This window comes from Metopolophium dirhodum, chromosome 1 (genome assembly GCF_019925205.1).
Source record: "Metopolophium dirhodum isolate CAU chromosome 1, ASM1992520v1, whole genome shotgun sequence".
Lineage (NCBI taxonomy): Eukaryota > Metazoa > Arthropoda > Insecta > Hemiptera > Aphididae > Metopolophium > Metopolophium dirhodum.
This window is the reverse complement of record NC_083560.1, coordinates 70,896,807-70,914,686: the sequence shown is the minus strand read 5'-3', so window position 1 is coordinate 70,914,686 and position 17,880 is coordinate 70,896,807. Positions and strand designations below refer to the sequence as shown.

The following is a 17,880-nucleotide window of genomic DNA, read 5'->3' as shown; positions in this document are numbered from 1 at the left end:
TAATAATAATATAATAAAAAAAAAACATTTAAGTGACAATGTAAATATTATGATGCCCTTACATTCATGTCATTTCGTTGGTGATAGGTGCTGAAGCCCTCTCGTCTGCCTCCCCTTCCCCCACATAAATACGCTACTGTCAACAACGGTGTGTTATAGATTCACATTCGTGTGGTTCATATTACTCTATTATATTATATTATAATACATTATTAATTGTAATTGTTTGTACACATTATGCGACAAGGAAAATAACACTCGAAATCGTACACCGCGGGAATAACCCTCGTCTAGTGACAGCCAACATTACAATAATGGTCAACATTTTCGTAACGTCGTAGTGCTAATGCAAAACAGTATAGACATATCAATTGCTGGGTCCGTACCATCGAAACGTACTTACCTAGAATGGTAATTGGTACACGAAAAGAGAGAGACCACCACCCAGATTTGAAGTAGCAAATTACGCGTTTTATACGTTTGATACGGCATTGTTTTTTGTGTTCAAAAAAAATTTGTAAAACTGTGACAAATTTAAACAAGACCCCGCGACGTTTTCAGTTTTCAGTGTTCGGCGGCACAGGCATGAACGGTCACACCGTGTTGCTGTTCACCATCATCGCTGTACAACTGTACTTGGCGTTCGACGAGGTCCGGTCAATGTGGTTCGAGGACAACGGGACCAATCATTTGCATACGCTGTCGACGAACATGATCGGCGCGATCAGCATTTTTCTGACGGCCCTGTGCAGCGTCCGACTGCGACACGTCCAGCATTCGCTGAGCCGCGTGGAACGATCACTGCACGTCAAAGACAACCACAACCTCGGTCAACTCGATAACGTTGTCGCGGTCGGCCACTGGTCAATCGAATACCGTACCCGCAGTTGGCTAGCTCTGGCCATCGTCGTGTTCGGTTATCTCAAGTACGGTCTACTGATGGAGTACTTCCGGAAGTCCACGTACGTGTCGGCTGTCGTGGCGTTGCTCAGCACGATATCGTTAGCCGGCAACTATTACGTGACGCTCATGTTTGTGGATCACGTGTTTTTCGCCAAAAGGTCAGTAACAACAAACATAGGTAATATTAAAACAGCAATAGATTCAACGTGATATCATTCACGTAACTTGCGGCAGAAGAGTCTTTACGTGACTTTGCGTTCTGAATTGAACATACTTTATTCAATAGGATTTCAAAAAGATCTGATGATACAGTTTTTTTTATAATAACAAGTTTAAAACTTGTGCTTTAGATAATATTTATGTATAAGTAGATACTAATTCATCACATACTATAAAGTTTAGTTTTACTACCACAATGTAATGATAATTTATTATCATCATATTATCTATTATTAGATTATAGATTTAAGTATGAAATTGTGTAGTTTCAGGAATTATCTTAGGTACCTTATATACTAACCAAATTAAGGCGATAAAGTATATAATTTAACTAGATATTTTATAAATTCTCCGTGATTATTCGGTAATATCTGTAGATTGAAAGTTTTTAAGATAAAATATTAGATTCCTATGACTTGCAGTGAACTAGTTGGTGTCATTACTCGTTTTCGTTATCGATAAGAGGTACGACGATTAAATTAATTTTTGTAATTAATAATAAATAAATAATAAAAATAACAATGATACACACTTCCAGATAAATTATAAATAAATAAATATTAATACATAGTCAAGATTTTCCAGGAAGAAATTGGAGTGTATCGATACGTATCAGGGCAATTTTGACCGTTTAAGAAGTTACACATGTAGTATACAAGAGATACCTACTGAACAGTATCAGACTCAGACTTCGATACGAGTCGGTACGTAACTATTTCCTGTCAATACTTATCGAATATTTCTTCTTGAAAATCTTAAGTTTTGAAACTTTCCCAAAGAAATAGTAGATATTAGAGTACTATATTATGTACAAATAGGTACCATTAAACAACTTAATTACAGACTATGAAACTATTATTTTTTAAGGAAGTTTTCACTAAAGAACAACTTAAATTTTAAATCAATATTTATAAATAATACACACATTTAATTTTAACGCATAAGATTAGTTTACAAAAATAATAATTTAATAAATAAATTATAATTTAAAATTACAATTTCAAGGTATCAATATCCATTAGATCCTTGGCCAGCAGATTCTGATGAAAATCCTCCTGGAGAACTTTTTCCAAATCCACTATTCTGTCCGGATCCGGAAAAATCCGATTCCCCGTATTGCCCAGATCCAAAACCGTTACCATGTAAACTGGAACCAATACCATTTTGTGCACCATACGGAGAAGAACCTCCCCCATGAGAGCCAAATCCTCCACTATTTTGACCACTGTATGAACCAGAACCTCCACTGGTTTGACCACCGTAGGACCCAGAACCACCTCCATTTTGACCGCCTTGAGTGCCAGAACCACCAACATTTTGACTGCCATAAGAGCCAAAACCTCCATTGTTTTGGCCACCGTAGGAGCCAGAACCTCCACCATTTTGACCACCGTAGGAGCCAGAACCTCCACCATTTTGACCACCGTAGGAGCCAGAACCTCCACCATTTTGACTGCCATAGTTGTTAGATCCTCGAGAACTAGCTTCATTCGGCCCACCGGATTGTCCTCGACCATTTCGTCCGGATTTTCCAAAAAAGCTATTGAAACTAACTTTGGCGGCTGGAGGAGCATTTTGATTTGGATTAAAATTTCCACCATTCGTTCCAAAATGTCCATTATTACCTCCTAAACCACTACCTCCATATCCACCATTACCACCTAAACCTCCGTTACCATATCCTCCACTACCTCCTGAACCTCCATTTCCATATCCTCCACTACCTCCTGAACCTCCATTTCCATATCCTCCACTGCCCCCTAAACCACCATTCCCATAACCTCCACTACCTCCATTTCCTCGGCCATTATTACCTCCATTTCCATATCCTCCACTACCACCACCACCACCACTACTACCAAAACCTCCATTACCATATCCTCCAGATCCACCCAAACCACTACTACCACCAAAACCTCCATTTCCATATCCTCCAGCTCCACTCGAACCACCATTACCACCAAAACCACCATTTCCATATCCTCCAGCTCCACTCGAAACACCACTACCGCCAAAACCCCCACTTCCATATCCTCCACCACCTCCTGAACCTCCATTACCATATTCTCCGTTACCTCCTAAATCTTTATTACCATATCCACCACTGCTTCCAAAGCCATTGCTTCCACCCCCATAATTTCCACCGCCATTGGAACCACTATTTAAGCCACTGGATCCACTTCCATATCCTCCAAAACCATTGTTGGATCCACCATAGCCACCGTTATTATCATTAGGGCCACAATTTATGGCACCTGCATTTTGACTTCCAGGATTTCTTGTGTTTCCATTGAAACCATTCCCATAACTACCCTTTCCGCCTTGGCCTTGGCCAAGACTGCCAGATGCAGGAATATAACCATTTACACCAGAACCACCATTTGGTCTTCCGGATGCGGTTGACCTTCCTGAAGAAGCAGATGCACCATATTTTCCACTTTGAGATGAATAACTTCCTTGTCCTCCTGACTGTTCATATTGCTGGCAAACACACAATCTCAATAGACATCCCACAATAATTAATTTCTGAAACAAACATAAATCTTTTTATTTAGGTATATATTTCCAAACTCATTTGTATGGAAAAGGGTAATATTAATAATGTATCAACATTATATATTTGACAACAAAACATATTATAATATATAAAATATAATTCTCAATAATAAATAATAACCTAAAAAATTACTAGTTTATAGAATAGAATAGAAATAAATAAAAAGTTAATCAATAACACAAAATCTAAATTAATATTTTATAAACTCAAGTCATAAATTACTTAAGTTCTTACCTAGCGGCTAGTTAGGCTTATCTATGTTTTAATATTGTACCCTTTATAAATTGTACATACTAAGTATTTTATAAACTTAGAATATCCAGTGTTTTTTTTTCTGAATCAAGTCCAAGGTTATTACTCCAAGGGAGTTTATAGCACTCAAAATTGCATAGTTAATATGTGCTATAATGTTACCTTAAATATCGCTAAATACGCGCTAAAATTATGCAAAAAAAACAGAAGTTTATTAAATTAAAACTAACAAAATCGCTAAATATGCGCTAAAAATGTTCTATACAAACTACGAAATATAAAAAAAAATTGTGTAATTGTGTAAATATTGTAAGAAAAATACAAATTTATTTAATTTTTCAATTATTATAATTAATTTAAATTTTGAAGTAATGCCTTATATAGTTATCTAGATAAAAATTATTTTATATTTCTATATCTAGATAAAAGGGATTTGATTTATCTATATCTAGATAATTTTTTTTATCGAAGCGCAACACTGTCAACCTTTGTCTTACTTAGCGCATAACATTACCTTAAAATGTAATTACTATACAATAATCATTTCCTTCAATATATTTAAATAATATAACTCAGTCTACACTACAAGACTTAATGTAAAACATTCACAATTTATCTGTTTATTTATAATATATAGTATATACCTATATATTTTTATGTAAATGCTATTATGAAAATCAATTTACATATATTATGTTAGCACATATTGCAAGTAAGGATGTCAGATCTTACGCGATTTCAGTACATAAACATATCTTATAGGAAAAACTCACGCTTCGTAAAATAGTGAGATTTCGATCATTTTTGAAATATGAAGGCTTATTAACATGAGCCTCAGAATAAAAAAATCTATTTTCAGAAATGGTTTATGTATCACATATTTTCTGTCATTATTTTATGTTAATTTAAAAATAAAATTCCAATATGAACTATAAATTAGGAGGACTGGAGCGTATCATGTTTTAAGGAGTAATATTTAGGCAATGCATATGAAATATACATTTGGGCTATGCCAATGTGTGAGTGGTAAACAAGGGAGGCTCCAAGGGGGGAGGCTAAGGGCTAGGGGCCGCCCCCCCAGCTGTATTTCTAAACAACTTTATACTATTAAAAACAAAATTACAAAAAAAAATCTTCGAAATTGCCAGAAAATTATGACTCCCCCCCCTAACCATGTCTCTGGAGCCGCCCCTAGTAGTAAATGAACATAAGTATGTGTTTCTGAGCAAAGTTGTCACACACACATGCACATGTTAATACATTGGGAAAAATAAAATATATTATTCTTATTACATAAATATAAAAACTAATAAAAGCGGTTGTAATTTAAACATACTTCCTAAAGTTCGATTGTAAAATTTCAAATTAACAGTTGAATTTATAAGCTTATAGATCTCTTTAGGAATCACTTTATTGATTTAAAATTAGATGTCTCCAAAATAAATACAAATGTAATGAAATTATTTTATGGGATTTTTGAAAATAATATTATAATTTTAATGTCCTTTAAAATTTCAAATTGAAAATCGACGTTCTAAAAAGCCTAGATAGTTTGTTAAAGAATTCATACATATATAGAAAATTAAAAACGGACATTCCGAAGTATGTAGGTATGTAAGTTATTAATTTACAACCGCTTATTGGTCTAAAACGTATGAAAAATACGCGTGCTTCGATCCCTTTAAGTTTTACTCTTACAAATACAAGAAAAAAGATTAAATTACAACGAATATACGATGCGTCCATCGTTTTTCCTGTTTATAGTTGTTTTTAATTACACTTTTCTATACACCATTTGTATGACCCCGCGTCACGTGATTAGAAATTTCATTAACTGAAGTACAACTTCTTTCTTGAGGTGTGGGTGGAAAAAAAATCGTAATTAAAAATGTAACGACGCGTTTGCTTATTTATTCATATATGCCCATAGCAACCATTAATAAACAAAAGTGTCTATTGTAAATTACCTACATATTTTTTTATTGTATTGATTTTTCACACTCTCTCCCTAATTCACTTATAATTTCACGGGCCCAATTACTTATGAAAGAAGTTTTACTTCCCCAGAGTGTAATGGTGGGCTCACACACTCTCTCACTTTTTTTTACCCTTAATAAATAGCCCCAATACACTTAACCAAAATAACTTATACTAAATAGTTTAAAAAAAATTGTGTTTGGAGATTAATATTTTTAACTTTTAATTAATAAATAATAAGTAGGTAATATAAGATACATTTTAACATTTATCGTGTCAACAACCAAAATAATAACCAACATTCGTTGACCGTTACAATTATAACATTATGTACCTAATTACATTATATTATAACAATGAAATTTAAAATGTTTATTTTTCTAACGTTTCTAACGTATGATTTTAAAGATTGTAATAATTATGAAACATAAAAAAAGAAATTGTTAAACCTACACCACAAGAGGTGTGCAATATATATTATACCTATTTGCAATGATAATATCCACCTGCAGTGATCTTACGTACCCAAATAAATTATCAAGCGGTAACCTAACCTAGCGGATTGCTCTGTGTGCGAAAACTTTTCATGAAAGGAATGTAGTAGTATCTACTTAATAATAATAATGATAATGAGTAATGAAATTCAAAAGGCTGCAGGTGTCTGTAGTTCTTAAGTTGACCACTGTTTCTGTGTGGCTGTGTAATGGTAGTACGTGTAATGTGTATTAAAATCTCGACATAAAGATACCTACTTATTGAACCGCGTTGATTATATAGATATGTCGACTCTCAGTAACTCGAATAATTCAAATTTCCGTATCACTATTATAATGTTTAAATAATCTTATTAACACGAAAATCAATCCAGCAAGTTTTCGATATTTCAAATTTTTCTATGTAGATTAGTTTACTGCATCAATTAATATTATATTTTATCTGGTTCGTAAAATCCAACCATTTACAATAAAGTTAGATTTTGGCTCAAAAAATAAAACTGGCAAAATTATCCCTAGCAAGAAAATGAATTTGTTTAAAATTATTGAAAAAGGCGAATGAAGTTTGAGACCTACAAGAAGCGAATGGTGAAAGGAATTAAGAAACATTATGTAAATATATTGAAATTTGAAAGCAATGATGGTATTGAAGATTTATTTAAACTACTCAATTATTTAGAGAATAATATAGTTAATAAGAATTTATTAAATAAATAAAAACAACAACCGTATCACCGATATTCTTTAAAAAAATTAACAATTTAGGTATAAGAATATAATTGTAATTTTGTACCTTTTTCTAATTGTTTAATAGCTATTGTAATCTATTAAAAAAAATAATTGTTTTTAATATTACATACACACAACTTTGAGTTACCCAGAGTCGACTGTATAACACTATAACTACGTAATGCATCGTATGCGATGTTATAGCCTGGTTCATATAGGTACGTCGTCTGTCGTGTTGTGTCGTGCGCCATTTTATCGTAGGTACTCCGTAATCACGGTATCAACACTCACTAACCGCGATCTACCGTAAAATGTCCATCAGGGTCGGGCCGATCTCCTCTCTTGGACACGACACTTCACGACACACTACGTGGCTGTGAACCCGAAGTTAACGCGTTAACTGCAACGGCTTGACATCACGTAGAAACTATAATATGTCGTTAATAGAATGCGATCGTTACCTCAGCGGTCATCATCGTGGTGGACACGCGGTGGCGCGGCGTGCGCTTGTCGGCGATTGGCGGGACACGTCCGGTTCGGCCGTCACGTGGACGAGATGGACGGCTGTCGTGGAACGTCGTACCGTATGCCCGGCCGGGGCGTGGACGTGTTCGTACGTTAGAAGGCGATTGAGCGAACGACGAAGACGACGGGGACGGTGGTTGTCACTTAAACGGTCGGAAGCGTGCGAGTGTTGTGGATCATGCAGTGTCCGGCGTTATATATACGCAGCGCGCAGCCGACCGGCACTGGAGCGGCCGGACAAAAGTGTGCCGCGACTTGCGAGCGTTTCGTGTGCGGCCTTCCGAACCGCCGAGGAACAATAATAAATTATAATAAACGATAATGATGTCACACTCGCCGTAACCTTTTTCGCGCCGTTTACGACACCATCACGAAGGGTCGTCTCGACGCGCACGCACAATAGGCACCGATGACGTAGTCGCACGCGACGCACCGTCTGCGCCGTGCACAGTCTTTCAGACAAAATCTGTTTGGGCGGCGGCGGTGAATCGGTTCGCTGTGTGAAAAGCGCGATGGTAGCGATTTAGGGCCTTGAGCGGATGACTGCCGAGTCACACCCATTATGTCATATTACCTATTATATTACCTATTATTATTATCGTCGACACCGTACGGGATAAGTCTAAGGCAAATTCACCGGACGAGACAAACGGAAAAAAGGAAACCAGTCACCGCAGACGATAACATTTATATATTATATTAAGTTTATATTACAATACAAGTCGTCTCGAGGACTTGGCCGCCGTCTGTCAGCTCTCCGTCAGTCACTATCACGCACGACGACCTTCAGTGCCCATCAAACCACCACCGACTCCCCCCCCCCACGCCACTCCTACCTCATAAAGGCGACGAGTAATATTATAATTTATAATGTGTGTATAATAATATATCACAATATGATAGGTAGATATCATATAAACTATAGAGAAATCCAAACTTTGTAAATACATTTTCAATTTTAGTTGATGATTTTTTTCCTCAAAATGATCCAGTCCGGAAGTTTTTTTTATACCTTTTATAGAAATTACATGTTTACTTTTACTATCAATTAACTAATTTATTATACAACTAAAACCATGTAGGTACAACAAATATTAATTTCAAAATAAATGTTTCAATGTCTCTTGGCATCAATTTTCGTATTATTTTTTCTGAGGTAGGTATATATATTATATAATATAATAATATACTGCAGTGAATAGTGTTATACGCCAATAAGTATTCATTTACTAACGCGTACCTTCTGCTTCTGCAGCCATCTATCGTATTGCAATATTTTGTATCGATAAACTATAAAAAAAGCAATAGTAGTTGATACATTTCTATACTTATGTTTGTATTTTAGTTTTATAATTATCATTTATTTATCATGTTTGTTTATTTAAATGAAAAAGAGAAAAGTTTCTTAAATATGAGCCTGTTTGAGTTCTTTGATTGTCATCCTTTATAAGTAGGTAGTAATAGTATCTGGACTGTTGTAGGCATACAATATTATTTTAAGGAAAAACGTATTAGTATAATGTAATATAGTACACATAACTGCTGCACAAGAGTATAAGAGATAAGACGTTATACATCCATATATAATGTTAATTATTTATTCTGTGATATTATTATATGTATAGTAAGTATAGGAAATAGAAATATAGGATTTTTATAATGATAATATTTAATAAAACCTACTGGCTTGTATCTAAAGTTTTAAACTCTGAACAAGTCCCTATTTCTGTACATCTATTATACCTTGGCGTATTTAAAGGGGGGGGGTATTTATTCCCCCTTGACCTTTTTTTTGTAAATTTAAGTTTTCTCATTTGCTCAATATGATATTACTTTAAGTATGTCTGTTTTCTAAATGTTCTAGCCGTGGTAATATTACCACTCTGATATAACTATACTATACGCGATACGCCACTAGTCGTTCGCGGCATATATGTGGCATATATATCGGACAACAAAAACATATACCTCTATGTGGTAGTAAGGTGTAAGTACTGTATTTTTTACTTTTCTGCGAATTATTTTCATGCATGAGTGTTTATGATAAACCCGATAAACAGTCAATAAATTTACCTAAGAAATTTACCTAAATTTTCTTAAGAAAACAAAATTACTATGAAGACTGTAGACACCATAGGGCGTGGATATTGTGGAGTTTAGATATTTGTGATAAAGAGTTTTATCCAAATATTCATGAACTCTTGGAAATATTTTGTACTTTGCCTGTATCAACTGCTACACCTGAACGATGTTTTTCAAGTTTTTATTAAGTATAAAGTCTTATACCTAATAAATAGTATGACAGAAATAAATATTTTATCAATTTTCCCATCTACTATTGAATAATAACTATAAATTAAGTAGTAATAATATAATATATTTTATTTTTTGTTTGGGACTAAAAATGCTTTAATATGTTAAAATATGAAGTTTCTAATAATTTTTTCTTACAACAATTAAAAATTATCGAAAATACTTCATAGTCAACATTTTATTGTACAAGCGTTTGAATTTCAAAATTTAACACAATTCGTCAATTCACGAAAATATGTATATCATTTCGTAGTTAAAATTTCCTATTCAACACCCATTGCCAGGGCTTGCATTTGAAAAATTCAGTTTTATGTAATTTACAATTAAAACGTTAACCAAGTTTTGCGTTTATCGTTATTCAAAATAGTAGGTACCTATAAATACCTATACAATATTTAAAAATAATAACTAATGCGGGGTCGATAATGGCCCGGATACGGAATATAATATAGGCAATCAATTCTTAGATTGCTTTGCATGATATAAATGTTTCTACAAAACTTTTTTAATAAATTGATTTTAAAATATATTCGTTTTACGTTATTTTTCGTTCAATGAAATTATATAAATTACGTTGTGCGTTATTTTTAGTTTAATGATATTGTATAAATTACGTTTTGCGTTATGTTTTGTTTAATGATTTATAACATATTTTGTTAATCGTTATGTTTTGTTTTGTGGTATTTAATTATTTTTGATTATCGCTTTCCGTTGTAATTTCGTTTACAAATTTCAATTGTTTATTTGTCAAATATAACGTTATAATCATAACGTTTGCAAGCCCTATACCTACCCATGGCTGCAAATTTAATACAATTTATTCTCTCATATAGATACAGAACAGTTTTAATACTTACCAGAAATTTAAAAAAGTTTATAGCAAAGCCACATACGTTTTTATGAGTTTGAATTTCAACAAAATAACCTTAAATAATGATCGTAACAAATTGAAACATTCTACCATTACTTAAATTATACAACAATATTTAAATATTATATCATAAAATAACCTTAGAAATATAAGCTGACGGACTATCTGCGATCAAAATCTTTTTTCATTGTACCTATACAATAATTAGGTAGGTAATATTATTGAATTATAATTTGACACTTCCATTACAGTAAGCTACGCGATGATGGTTTACAAATTACAATAGAAACATAGAGTACTAGAAACATATACCTGCTAAACAGCAGATTTCCTCGGTTTTTATTTTTGTCATTACAATAATTTTGTTTCAGTTGTATGAAACTTATTTAGTTATTCATATTTCATATTATTATCTGATCTCATCTGCTAACAGTGCTATGAATAATAATATAAAAATCCATTGTATTAGGGACAAAAGTAACATACCTATAATCAAGCCTGGGCAAGTTGATGATAATTTTTAATTGAGATAAGTTAAGTTGATAGTAAACCTTTTTAAAAAGTTTAAAGTTAATAGTTATCCTAATTTTTTTTAACTCAGTTGAGTTAAAAGTTGTAGGGAAACTTACAATTAACTTATTAAGTTTTTATTTTTTTTAAATATATAAATATCCTGTAATATGGTTTAAAATAATAAAAAGTACATGTTCATGCAATATGCATCATCAATAACAATTTTATTGTATTTATTATTTAATTATTTATAAATTAACGTAACAAGAGTTTGATTAAAAGTAACACATTGTTTATTAAGTTTATATCAATAAAAATCAGTAAGTTAAAAATTAAGTTAATGAAAATTAAATTTAATATACTTTAACTTTTTAACTTGTTTATGCCCAGGTTTGCATATAATACTGGTACAGTGATATCGATAAACATGGCAGGTAACTTGCGTCCGAGTTACCACTTACAATGGCAGTGGGGCGCATTTGATCTGTCATTTAATACCATAAGAATTTATTAAATCTTTTCAATTTATCTTATCAATTTTATTTACCCGTAAGCAGGGCCTTGCACCCGATTTACCCGAAACCCCTAATACCCCTAAACATCTTTAAAAAATCAAACACCCGAAACCCGTATAACCCGAATGATTCTGTTTTCAAAACACCCGTGTTAACCAAAACCCGAATAAATATTCAGGTTAACCCAAAATCCCGAATAATTTTTTTTTCTCATTCTTCATGCGACATATCATTTCGTATGTATTTCTTGTGGTGAGTTCGATTTTTTAGAGTTAAATAATCAATAATAATAATAACAGGAACAATCTAACAAACAATCATAGGTAATTTCTTGAAAATAAAATCCATTAAAATGTTTAATAATTTAATTGGTTCTGATTAAAATATTAAGTATTTAATTATTTCTTATACCTATTATATGATATAATTTATTACGTTATTACTTTATTAGTAAAATAAATCCAAATATACCCAATAGCAATATAAAATAGACGTGGTCTCAACAAAACTGAAAGTATTGACAGCCGTGACCAAAATACCAAAACACTAATAACTAATAATAACTTGTGTTATTCATTATTTGCGACGAACTTCCCAAAGCGGAATTACCTATGTCCCTATAATATCTAATTTAGTAACTCGAATATCGTAATACGCCGGCTATATTTATTATTTACCAGTTTTTCGGTAATCACGAATCATAATTTATATTTTATTTGTCTATGGCTCAACAGTCAGCGCCCCTATGGCCATCTATTTTAAACATTTTAATATTTTATTATTTATTATATCCATCGACTTGGCATGTGGGAAATTGTACATTTGTAATTTGTATCACATTCGGCTTACGAGTCTACGACGCGCCTCTCACTACATACCTACTCAATTTTCAATTGTATTATTATTTCATCGTACAATTTGTAAGTACCTATATATTTTTTATATTACCTTTTAGTTATAGTATAATAATAATATTCATAATATTTATAAAGATTAAATTTTTTTAATTTTTAAAGTCATCATAAAATAATCAATACCTATAATTCTGTTATAATATAGGTACGTAACATTATGCAAAATTAAAATATCAATCTGTTGTAACTGTTGATTTTGCAAAATATACCTAGGTATTCATTATGTTTTTGTATTTACTTTTAAATGGGATTAGGCTCTAGCAAGTTAACTATTTTTTGACCACAAAAAGCCTTGTAAATATTTTGATTTTTGATGACTGTTTTTTGTTTGCTTATCAAATAAAAATTCTGAATATTTTTAATAAGTACAATTTTTTTTTTAAATATGCTAGTATGTTATTTAAGCCCAGTACCTATTTAGATTTTAGACATGTTATATAGTAAAATAAAAATGAGTTTTCGTGGACTCTAATGCCTATAATAAAACGAATAGGTAGTTAAATAATTAGTTTCCCATTGTCTTATTTTTTATAGTTCATAGAAAAAGGTAACTACTGTACATTAATTAACCTAGTTTAGTTAAAAACAAACGTTGCGAATTTGGGTAAAACATTTATATTTTATTATAAATAACATAAACATGAACACTTTCGGTTTTTTTTTTGGGGGGGGGGGTGGGGGTCATCAAAAGTTCTGTTTTATCCAGATTTCTCAGTACCCGTATAAACCAATATTAACCCGAATAATAACGGTTTTGAAAACCCAAATGTTTGTTCAAATTTTTTATTCGGGTGTTTGAACACCCAAATACATCCAGCACCCGAAACTCGAATAAATGATTCGGGTGCAAGGCCCTGCCTTTAAGTAAATAATATAATAATAATACGCACGCAGGTGTAGGATTACTAAACCCATATACCTAAATGATATACCTAGTATAATTTCGTAACTGCGCGGGCGAAAGCTGACATTCTAAACAGAACACCTGAACACGCTATACCCATACAATATAATAGTTTAACGTTATTGTCTTTTCAGAGTGTTGTACAAGCTGAATGTCCAGATAATAGATGCACTCGGCTCGGTTTCGGCATCGTTTCTATCGGGATTCTCCGTGTCTACAGCACGACTCGCGTACCTGGACATATGCGACGTTTGCACAACGCTGACGAGAGCGTTCCAAACGCAATTGTTCATCAACATCGTGGGCAACGTGTTTGGCATCACGTTCATGATGCTCTCCGCGTTTAACACTCTCATGTCCGACGGCGCGAACACCATCCGAATCACGCTGTACTTTCTTTACGAATCTCTGATACGCACGCTGCAGATGTACTTCATCATTGACGCTTGCCATGCGACCGTCGAACAGGTAGGTACTAACCATACAAAATATATTATGATAACATAATGCAACCAGACGACGACGATGACGCGTATATAGGTCGGGTTGACCCGATCGGCTTTATTATAGGATATATTAGGACGCGAAACGCGTTGTTTTATACAACTACAATCCATATAGTATTTGGTTTATTGTTTAGTGTAGGTATCTTCGCAGCAAGCACAAACGATTAGGTATTAATATATCAATATGAATTATTAATTATTGATTAACTATAGTACAGTATTATATATTATATACTGGTACCAATCATATTGTTTGAGACCATTTTTATGTGAATAATGTACTATGTACGTAATGAAGCTGCATATAACCTGTAACTATGATCAATATATTTAAACCAAAATTAACGCAAAAATACAAGAAAATAAGTGGATTTCAACGTTTACTATATAGTACAGAAACTTAAATTAAAGCATAAGTACAAATAGGTACCTACAATTAATAAGTTAATACCCAAGTTGGGTCACATACAATTTATTTTTTTTATTAGGCACTACTGCAGTTGTCAATATATAATATACAAAATATCTTCATAGAAGTGTTTTTGGGCTAATAAATACTAAACATTCTAAAATAATAGGTGAACCGGATCTTTGTCTCTCTATAGGTATATAGCTGTATATTACTGTATATTGTACATACAACACAGGAACCTAATAATAATTAATATTTAATATATAGATATTCTAATATAGTACTTTTAAGTTTTAACCAATATAATATGAATATTACGTAGAAGGCCATACATGATTCTACTCCGCCCTCTACAATAAAAAGTATATCTTACTACCCCCCTCCCCCAAAATGTGGACTTATATAGGTATACAGATTTATTTGTGAGGCAGAGGAGCACTAAAAATTAACCTTGGCACCGGATGACAATATTGCTATAGACATGGTTTAATCGCATTGATAAATGTGTTGCTCGTTCCGGAGACTGTATTAGAGTGCAACGTGTGACGTGCATGTGTTACGTATTATACGTATTCAATGTTGAAACGTACATTAAATAACAAATCAACCAAATCCTCACATTCAGGAACTGTCGTATTCCTTATACCCTCTGGATTAAATGAGTTACGCTCTAACCTATGATCGTCTCCTCATACCCTCGTGGCCTCGTACGCTCCAAGTTAATGACTCTCACCAAAGACAATTGGATTAGCGCTTTTAGAATTAATTTAATGAGGTACGATGATATACACTTAACGCTTGTTAGTTTAACGTTTGTTTTTTCTAAAACAGAATTACTTGAGATTTCGTATACCGCTGCGCAATTTAGTTTGAGAAAACCTCTTCGACTCAAGGTACACTTATATGTCCCTGGACCCTGTGTGGTTCTTTTTAAAAGGTAAAGGCGTCAAATGATTACAATAAAACTCGGATACAGACGTACAGCTTTTGGTCGGAAACACTTTTAATGGTATAACAACGATCATAAAATAAAACACCTAGCCCGTATTACAATTGTCTCTTCATTCGCGTACAACCGTCGCACCTACGATCCTGCCGAGTTTCACGTCAACAGTGGCACAATATTCATACCTGCGAGTGAGTCGGTGTTAAATAATAAAATAGAACGTCGGTTGAACACATCAATATTCTATTTTATGCTTCATTGACAAGACCTAAATTAATTACTCGCTAAAATAAATTCCCACATGAAAGTTACATAGGTATATTATATTATAATTAAAAATGTACGACGGTACCATTCAAAAATATACTAAATATATTGTATAGATATACGAATTGTGATTTACGAGCGTATAGATTAAACATAAACTATTACACATTTACACATATAGCTGTTTAGTTGGTCTTTTAGATTCTGAGCGGAGCGAGGAAGCTAGTGGTTTTACAATGGGGTTTATTATTATTTTTTTTTTTTTTTATCCTGTGTACAAAATTTCCACCAGAAGGAGTGCTTCGATTTCAACATAATATAGTACCTTATCTTTTACCAAATGTAATCAAGATGGTACTTTAAAGAGGTCATTTTTCGATTTTCTCAATAGTTATTTAATGCCACGGGAAAAACTACTGACAAATTACGAAAAACCGCATAAAATGGGATTTTAATTTCTAAAGCTTTGTTTATCACCGTAGCAACGAATAAAAATTATAATATTACAATATTAATTTAACTTAAAGGCTATATTATAATAAATAAAAAAAATTTAAAAATCCAGACTGATAAACCGTCTCCGCTCAGAATCGTTTCTCTTATACAATGATTATATATTATATCATTGAATTCAAATTTAATACAATCCATCATACGTTGACTCACTTGTAACCTACTGTACAGCAGAGCGACATCCACTTACCCGCTTTTTATATTTTATTTTAAATACGAACGAGTGAAATGTTTATTTGTCTATTATTTATTGGACATAAATCTAGTAAAAATATGTATTTGTTCATAGTTTGCTTGAATTGAAAATATTAATATTCATCTACTGTTTAGGCGAATTCCATTAGTATCACATTTCAAAAGAAAATTAACGAATATCATCAAGTAAACCTCACAAAAAGAAAGGTATGTTATATCGACAATTACATTACATAATATTATATTAAATACTTTTTCTGTATTCTACAAACATAATTACCGTTTTCAAGTCAACTACCGGTTGGCCTGAAATATAAATTTATCAATACGATATGTCCACCCATAGAAAATATTTTTTGTCAAATCATTGAAATTAAAAAACATTATATAATCGTAGATAAATATCTATAATAAGGACATTTAATCTACAATAAACGTCGTATAAATGATTAATCGAATACTAAATAAATTAAAATAAAAGAGTCAAACTGTTGACACAATGGTTTGGTACTATATATTTTGGTATACAATATTATTCAATAACGTATATTACTATTAAAGTTATAAACTATAATCCAACCAAAATTAGTTTTTTATTGCTTTGAGTCAAAGAAAAAAATTAAAGGCATTTTTACTTAAAAGTAAAATTAATACTTTTTTTATTTGTATAGGTACAACTATTCATTTTGGAGATGTTGGATCATAAAATAGAGTTTGTTATTTATGGTTTTATTTGCTTGGACTTTGAAATGTTTGTATCGGTACGTCAGCATAAATCTTACCACTATTATATTACAAGAACGAATTCTGTGAAATTTTAAATATTATAATTTCAGATAATAGGTACCATAGCTACGTATTTTTTGATTTTGGTACAATTAGGATCTTCACCTGATGTCTTGGTAAATTCGTTGAACATCACAACAACAACAACAACAATAACAAGAACAACAACACCCGGTGCATTCAGTACAAAATCAAACTACACTACTCTCACTTAAAATTTAAATAAACCAATACAATATCAAGATCAATATATTTTAAATTTTAGAACATAATATGTTAGTTATTTTGAAAACTTAATGACATATTATAATTTATAATTACAAAATAAGGCATGCATATTAATCACGATAGACACTGGGTTGGTTGTCTTTAAAAAAATAAAAATACCGAGGGTATACCATACTTCTACTTAGGTATAATTAAGCACACATTTGTTACTATTGGGTAAAACTTTTTACTAATAAATCATCTTTAAAAACGCCAAAATTAATACGTTTTTATATTTGTTTAACATTAACCTTAAGCCTGTGTAACTAAGAGAATAATAACAAGGTTTTTAGATGTGCTTT

General features: G+C 32.2%; 2 protein-coding genes across 2 annotated transcripts; one reads left to right on the top strand and one right to left on the bottom strand.

Moving 5' to 3' along the window:
* The first annotated feature begins 529 nt into the window (after window positions 1-529).
* LOC132937463 (uncharacterized) lies at window positions 530-17,754 on the top strand. Its single transcript, XM_061004293.1, has 5 exons — window positions 530-1,061; window positions 13,821-14,154; window positions 16,661-16,732; window positions 17,197-17,286; window positions 17,362-17,754. Exons 1-5 carry the CDS (start codon window positions 586-588, stop codon window positions 17,524-17,526), a joined length of 1,137 nt encoding a protein of 378 aa, XP_060860276.1. The 5' UTR covers window positions 530-585; the 3' UTR covers window positions 17,527-17,754.
* Window positions 2,030-7,936, bottom strand: LOC132934671 (uncharacterized). Its single transcript, XM_061000997.1, has 2 exons — window positions 7,593-7,936; window positions 2,030-3,648 (listed from the first exon to the last, which is right to left on the bottom strand). Exons 1-2 carry the CDS (start codon window positions 7,605-7,607, stop codon window positions 2,131-2,133), a joined length of 1,533 nt encoding a protein of 510 aa, XP_060856980.1. The 5' UTR covers window positions 7,608-7,936; the 3' UTR covers window positions 2,030-2,130.
* Window positions 17,755-17,880: the final 126 nt, after the last annotated feature.